The sequence below is a fragment of the Rutidosis leptorrhynchoides genome, chromosome 6, assembly GCF_046630445.1.
Source record: "Rutidosis leptorrhynchoides isolate AG116_Rl617_1_P2 chromosome 6, CSIRO_AGI_Rlap_v1, whole genome shotgun sequence".
Lineage (NCBI taxonomy): Eukaryota > Viridiplantae > Streptophyta > Magnoliopsida > Asterales > Asteraceae > Rutidosis > Rutidosis leptorrhynchoides.
In genome coordinates this window covers 313496570-313505213 of record NC_092338.1, presented here as the reverse complement: position 1 = coordinate 313505213, position 8644 = coordinate 313496570, and the positions used below count along the sequence as shown (strand labels likewise).

Genomic DNA, 8644 nt, shown 5'->3' with positions numbered 1-8644 from the left:
AAATTGATAGTATTTGTCATGGTTTGGGTGTTAAATCACTAGGTTGTAAGTTTGTTAGTGATTTTGATGTTCTTAAGAACAAGTTTGCTAGTCGGAATGGGTGTTGACTTGGTTTGGTGTCAAAATGAGTTTTGAGTCAAGTTTTGGTGAATCAAGTATGTAAATACTTGATTTAGGTGTTAATTGATGTTTTAGAAATATAATCACTAGCCTTTAGTTATTTTGGGTGTTTTTGAGACTTATGTCAAAATGGGTAAGTTGATTGGGTCAAAGTTGATAATGACACTAGTTTTGGTCAAATGATGTTTAAACAATTGTGTTAAGTGTTAAATGGTGTTTTTTGAAGTAATCGCTCATGAAAAGTGATTTTGGGTTAAAATTGAATTTTAACATAAGTCAAACGTGGTCAAACGCAATATGGGTCAATATTGCACGTGTTGGGGTTTTGGTATAAATGACGTTTGAAATGATTACTACCTAAGTAGTAATTTAGTGTTAAGACCTAAGTTTGGTTTAACGGGTAGGTACTGTAGTGACCCGAACTTTTCCATGATTATATATTAAATGAAAACTATATTTGCATGATTAAATGTTTTCAACATGTTAAGCAATCAAACTTGTTAAGACTTGATTAATTGAAATGAGTTTCATGTAGACAATTGACCACCCAAGTTGACCGGTGATTCACGAACGTTAAAAACTTGTAAAAACTACATGATGATGATATATATATATATATATATATATATATATATATATATATATATATATATATATATATATATATATATATATGGATATATATATGGTTAACATGATATTATGATAAGTAAGTATCTTATTAAGTGTGTTAACAATGAACTACATATGTAAAAACAAGACTACTAACTTAAGGATTTCGAAACAAGATATATATGTAACGATTATCATTGTAACGACATTTTAATGTATATATATCATATTAAGATATATTCATACATCATAATATCATTATAATGTAATAATTTAACATCTCATTAGATATAATAAACAATAGGTTAACAACATTAAATGAGATCGTTAACTTAAAGGTTTCAAAACAACACTTACATGTAACGACTAACGATGACTTAACGACTCAGTTAAATGTATATACATATAGTGTATTAAGATGTATTAATACACTTTTGGAAGACTTCATGACATATATCAAAGTACTTCTACTTAACAAAAATGCTTACAATTACATCCTCATTCATTTTCATCAACAATTCTGCTCGTATGCACCCGTATTCGTACTCGTACAATACACAACTTCTAAGATGTATATACTATTGGTATATACACTCAATCATCAGCTCCTTAGCAGCCCATGCGAGTCATTAAACATGTGGGAACCATCATTTGGCAACTAGCATGAAATATCTCACAAAATTACAAAAAATATTATAAATCATTCATGAATTATTTACATAAAAACAAACTTACACATCCTTTATATCTAATCCATATACCAACGACTAAAAACACCTACAAACACTTTCATTCTTCAATTTTCTTCATCTAATTGATCTCTCTCAAGTTCTATCTTCAAGTTCTAAGTGTTCTTCATAAATTCTATAAGTTCTAGTTTCATAAAATCAAGAATACTATCAAGTTTGCAAGATTACTTCCAAGCTTTCTAATCTAATCCAAGTAATCATCTAAGCTCAAGAAATCTTTATTATTTATAGTAAGATATCTTTCTAATACAAGGTAATACTCATATTCAAACTTTGATTCAATTTCTATAACTATAACTATCTTATTTCGAGTGGAAATCTTACTTGAACTTGTTTTCGTGTCATGATTCTACTTCAAGAACTTTCAAGCCATCCAAGAATCCTTTGAAGCTAGATCAATTTTTGTTACTTTCAGTAGGTTTACCTACTAAACTTGAGGTAGTAATGATTTTCATAACATCATTCGATTCATATATATATAACTATCTTATTCGAAGATTTAAACTTGTAATCACTAGAACATAGTTTAGTTAATTCTAAACTTGTTCGCAAATAAAGTTAATCCTTATAACTTGACTTTTAAAATCAACTAAACACATGTTCTATATCTATATGATATGATAACTTAATGATTTAAAACCTGAAAACACGAAAAACACCGTAAAATCGGACATACGCCGTTGTAGTAACACCGCGGGCTGTTTTTGGTTTGATAATTAAAAACTATGATAAACTTTGATTTAAAAGTTGTTCTTATGAGAAAATAATGTTTCTTATGAACATGAAACTATATCCAAAAATCATGGTTAAACTCAAAGTGGAAGTATGTTTTTCAAAATGGTCATCAAGATGTCGTTCTTTCGACGAAAATGACTACCTCTTTAAAAAATAACTTGTAACCTATATTTCCAACTATAAACTTATACTTTTTCTGTTTAGTTTCATAAATTTCAGTTCATTATGAAACCATAACAACTTGAATCACTCAAAACGGATTTGAAACGAAGAAATGACGGGTAAAACAAAATTGGATAAATTTGCTAGTTTTAGCTACGAAAATTTTGTAACAAATCTAGACTAAACATATCCTAACTAATTTATATTGTATTATATACATATTATGTAATCTTGGGATACCATAGACACGTATACAATGTTTTGACATATCATATCGACCCATCTATATATATATATTTCGGAACAACCATAGACACTCTATATGCAGTAATGTTTGAGTTAGCTATACAGGGTTGAGGTTGATTCCAAAATAATATATATACTTTGAGTTGTGATCTATCCTGAGACTTGTATACACTGGGTCGTGGATTGATTCGAGATAATATATATTGATTTATTTCAGTACATCTAACTGTGGACAACTAGTTGTAGGTTACTAACGAGGACTGCTAACTTAACAAACTTAAATCATAAAAACGTAATAAAAAATATTGTGAATATATTTAAATCATACTTTGATATATATGTACATATTTGTTATAGGTTCGTGAATCGACCAGTGGCCAAGTCTTATTTCCAACGAAGGAAAAATATGTGAAAGTGAGTTATAGTCCCACTTTTAAAATCTAATATTTTTGGGATGAGAATACATGCAGCTTTATAAATGTTTTACAAAATAGACACAAGTATGCGAAACTACATTCTATGGTTGGATTATTAAACCGAATATTGCCCCTTCAAGTCTGGTAGCCTAAGAATTAGGGAAATGACCCCTAATTGACGCGAATCCTAAAGATAGATCTATGAGCTTAACAAACTCCATTCTGGAATTTGAAATGCTTTAATACTTCGATTTATATGGTGATTGCGATTGCCAATTTATGACATACTTGCGAGTATGCGGGGAATATTCTATATGCATTATGTTAATGTCGGTTACCATGTGTTCATCATAGAATGATTTTTATACGCTTGCGAGTGTAAGATTATTGAATAAATGAAATCTTGTGGTCTATTATATTAATTTGATAATATATAGGTTAAACCTATAACTCACCAACATTTTTTGTTGACGTTTTAAGCATGTTTATTCTCAGGTGATCATTAAGAGCTTCCACTGTTGCATACTAAAATAAGGACAAGATTTGGAGTCCATGATTGTATGATATTGTGTAAAAACTGCATTCAAGAAACTTATTTCGATGTAATATATTTTTATTGTAAACCATTATGTAATGGTCGTGTGTAAACGGTATATTTTAGATTATCATTATTTGATAATCTACGTAATATTTTTTTTTTATCCTTTATCGATAAAATAAAGGTTATGGTTGTTTTAAAAATGAATGCAGTCTTTGAAAAACGTCTCATATAGATGTCAAAACCATGCGACGAAATCAATTAGTATGGAACGTTTATAATCAATATGAACGGGACATTTCAGTAATTGGGTTGAGCTCATTAGGAGATAAATGGGCAGGTCAACCGAGCAATGTGAGATCTCTCGACTAAGGGATGTGAGTGCTGGGTTCTCTTTTAGAGAATTGTTATTTATGTGCATATTGTGCCTATGTGTGATATAGGTGGTTGCTTGCTCGGATATGAGGATGGAGATCATGTTATACGTGACTTGTGCGGGCATTCCAAGATGAGTGAAATAATTATATGTGTATGTATATGATGTATTTATTTGTGTAGCGTGAGATGTGAAGTGTCGAAGCGTTAAGACACCACATTTCATGTGACGAGTGAAGTGTCGAAGTGTTAAGACACCACTCCGAAAAGTATAATGGGTGAAGTGTCGAAGTGTTAAGACACCACTCCGGGATGTATGATGGGTGAAGTATCAAGGTGTTAAGATACCACCCGGGGGTTAGTGATACGCGGTGTTAAGTACACTAATGGATGTTGTGAACTTCGATGGTCTTTCGCGAGCACAATTCCCGTGTACGATTGGTTAACCATGGTTATGTGTTGTAGTTTTAGCATATTAAATTGTGAACTATATGCTATTGGCGAAGCTAGCTTATTGTGAATTGCGGATAATTAGTTTTGCATTGTGATTGCATGGTTGTTAAAATGCTAGCTCGTATGCGGTATTTGTGTAAGTATTTGCAAGTAAGTAGATTATATATGTATATGTATAATTATTGCATTCACTAAGCTTTATGCTTACCCCTCTCGTTGTTTACCTTTTTATAGGTATTGTGATTGTGAAGGTAGCTAGTTGTTAGACTAGATGCGTAGGAGCGCTTGGGCTTGATGGGGATATTTGGATGCGGATTGGGGATTTGGTAGCTCCCGGGATTATGTTGTTGGTATCGGGTTAGTTATTGAGTATTAACCCGTAATTTTTGTGTACCAAGGGTCGTTATAAATTGTTTAACGTATTGAAATGTTATGTAATATGAACGTATGAATGGGACCTAACATATATAAAAAAAAATAATAGTGCTTTATTTTTGGTAAACGGATTTGGGGTTGTTACAACTCCCCAAAAAACGCAACAATGACAAGTAACCTCCCAAAACGTTTAGAATTTACCAAGCATATCCCTCAGAATAATCTGCTTGCAAATTCTTATACATTTTTTTTTTTAACAGAGGAAGTGTTCCATCATGACTTTCTGATGTCATTAGATGCTTATAATCATATATACATTCACTAATAAAGTACTTAAATTGGATTCATTAATTGACAAGGCTAAATATCATCTAAATACATTACATCAACACAATATCTCACACTTCACATAATTAATGGAGTGCAAAGGTGGTCGATACAGATCGAGTATACGACAAAGGTAACATAAGAAGTTTCTTAGTCCTACCAACGTACGCTCTCTTCGTCTTGTTATCATAATCGTTCTCCTCAATAGCATCCAAGATGGTACGGTACAACAACAACGATGACCAAACCTGAAATTACAATGGCTAATAATATGAAAAATTGATTTTTTTTTTATTACTTTTCACGAAACATATTATAATTAAGAATTCTGCTAATGACAGCCTTTAGGGTATTCGTTAACCTGCAGAAAAAACTTGTATATGGTAGTTACTGTTAACTTTTTAATGGCAGTTATTAAACTGTACAAGCATTTTCTACACATTAATGACAGCTTAGGCCTCCGTTAGCATAATCCATTAAAATTTAGAATGAACAACATATATACCGGCCAACGACTATCTTTATCAAGCTTAGAAGCTCCTTCTTCGGCTTGGTTGAAGTAAAATCTAGCCCGTTTGATCTGACTTTTCATGAATTCTCTCCAATTATCGGTCACTTTTCTTGAATAAACATCGTTATCACATAGCCCAAATTGTGCTAGCTCATCTTGAGGAAGATAAATTCGACCTCTTAATGCACTGAAAACACATAAACAAGGCTTAAAAACAAACACATAAGCAAGACTTAATCTTGGTTAAAAACATAAATAGATAAGTAAATTAATAAGTGAAATGCTTACTCTTCTCCTACATCTCTAAGGATATTCGTGAGTTGATTGCCGATGCCAAGATTAAGAGCGGAATTATAGATGCTTGATGCATAACATGATGATTCAGGAGATATACCCATAACTGGAACACTCATTAGACCAACAGTACCAGCAACATAGTAACAATATTGGTAAAGCTCTTGAAAATTTTCGTATCGATCTTTTTTAATATCCATTCTCATGCCTTCAATCATATCCCTAAAAGGCTAATAATCCAAAACAATAAATCATTTATGGATCATATGATATTTTGGTTCACTTTTGAGTTTGTTTATATAGTATTAAGTTAAGGTACCTTAATGTCTAGTGGAAACTTATGAACGGTGTGCGTGAGGGCAGCATCGAGCATGTCATAAGGCCGTCCATAAAAAAGATCGTGCAGTCGCTCTTCCCATCTGTCAAGAACCGCATCACTCATGTGGATCGCGTTTGGGCCATCAACAAGTTCATCTGTTCTCCTGCACCAAACTGTAAATCAAGTTATGAACTTTATCTTTATACAAACACTCCCACATGAAACAGATTTAAAATTTTATATCTTTATTCTCTCAAAATGCATTAAACAAAACAAAGAATCTAATACACAAAATATTTATAAAAAATATTCAGTGCATCATACTTCATTTTAGATTCTAACCCTGTAAATATGCATGCACTTACCATATATTGCCCATATTGCTTTTTGTCTTTCTTCAGTCATTAGCCTTGTTCCTATAAAAATTCAAAGCAAATTAATTATAGATAACATTACATGATAGAAAAAGCTTTAAACTTTAACAAATCAAGATTTGTACCTAGATAGAAAGTCTTGGCATATTCAGCACAAATATCTTTACACCGATCATACGCCTCATCAAGAAACTCAGAATGGAACTCGGGTTTATTGTAAACAGTATGATCACTACGTCGTATTTGCAGTTGACGTTGAACAATTTCTCGAATGTGTAGATCAGTATGAGGAACACCTTTTATCGATAATTCGGGGGTATATGGTGTCTTTGGTGCTACAACTACTCTAGCTGTTATTGTAAAATCTTGATCCTTTTTTCTAGCATTACTGATCTTTGATATACTAGGCTTACCCAAAATAGAAACTGCAGATGACATTTGCAATTCTCAATCTCAATAAACAATAAAAGAAACTCTACTTTTCTCTTTTTTAAAAGGATTTATATAAAGAAAAATCTCTCTATGGCTGGTTTGATATATTCTCTACAAATCGTTTTGAAACTATCTTGTGATATGCTTTTTATTATATATAGAGTGTGACATATTTAGAAATTTTCACCCTTATTTTTATACTTGTCGTTTCTGCACTAACAATGACTTGGGTCCATATATTTCTATTTTTTTAATTATTATTTTTTCAATTTTTTATTTAGAATGTAGGCGACCACTGTCGACTAGGTCGTTTTTAAATATACTTATTCGGCTTGAAAATGCCGATACTTGTTAATGACAATATCGAACAAGGATTCCACTTATATAATAATCGTGAATTTGTTAGATACAACAGCAACAATACACAATCCCACAAATATGAGATATAGAATATGGCCAATATGTAATACAGTAGAATACAAAGAAACAAACGTAGACAGAATACAGATACAAGGTAAATAAATTAACTATACACATTCAGTTAAAAAGCTATAGATATAGGTGTTGTAGATAAATAATAAGTATATTATATAATACTGAAAATCATCATAATACTGAAAATCATCATTTATATAATCCTAGTTATTCCGTGATTCACCTTGTTAGATGTATTTAAGCATTGTTTTAGATAAGTTTTTTGGATTTATTATATGAAGGAAAATTGTTTTTATATGGAAACCAAAATGAAGGATCTTCTAACCTTTGATTCCTTGTTTCTCTTATTGTGCTCTTACATTGTTTTTGTCATCATTCAAATCCCAAACTATGTCCATTTTTTAAAACACCATTAAACTAAGTTTTACTTTTCGTTGCATGTAAGCAACTCTTCGTAATTTGTCCAAATATCGATTATGAGCACCTAATCTATACATACACGATAATCTGTATTTTGGAGTTCTTGATTTTTGTTACTTTTATTACTCCGTATATATTAGTTAGAGACTTGAGTAATATGTTATTAACAAAACAAAATTATAATTATGCTAATCGATCAACAATCTGTTGATAGTTTCATGTAATGTATATCGTTTATTAGATTCTTTGATCAACTTAAGATTATGATCGAACTCATATAAATCTCCACTTGTGACTTGCTTATATATGTTACCTTTTGATGATGTAATTAGCTGCGACCCCAGATTATGATGGATTTTAAAAGAATAGGAGATCAACTCAATTAGTTATCTGGTCAATAAAGTACTTATTTATAATAGTTTGGTTAATGGTTAATTATATTATATAAGTTAAATCATTTCCCTAAAATTAAAGTAGAAACACAACTGGTTTTCTGTTAATAAAAACACAACACAATACTCAAATATATTAGGAATGTAACATTTGCTATTAAGGTAACTTTATTATTTAACTGAATTTTGTTCCTTCACATCATCATCATATTAGCACAAACTCATTTTATTTTTTTCATTTGATCTTTCATATCTTCCACTTTCACATCAAACTTTTTACTATTTGAATCACTGTTGCAAAATACCCCGTCTCGAGCCGTTGCGACGCCCATCGATGGTTTGGCGACTAAGCACGTCCC

The 8644-nt window shown here is 31.1% G+C and overlaps 1 protein-coding gene across 1 annotated transcript; it reads right to left on the bottom strand.

Moving 5' to 3' along the window:
• Positions 1 to 5194: 5194 nt before the first annotated feature.
• LOC139854649 (phytoene synthase 2, chloroplastic-like) lies at positions 5195 to 7044 on the bottom strand. The gene is made up of 6 exons (XM_071843942.1): positions 6732 to 7044; positions 6598 to 6648; positions 6233 to 6405; positions 5908 to 6143; positions 5614 to 5806; positions 5195 to 5356 (listed from the first exon to the last, which is right to left on the bottom strand). The coding sequence occupies exons 1-6, from the start codon at positions 7042 to 7044 to the stop codon at positions 5195 to 5197; spliced, it is 1128 nt and encodes a 375-aa protein (XP_071700043.1).
• Positions 7045 to 8644: the final 1600 nt, after the last annotated feature.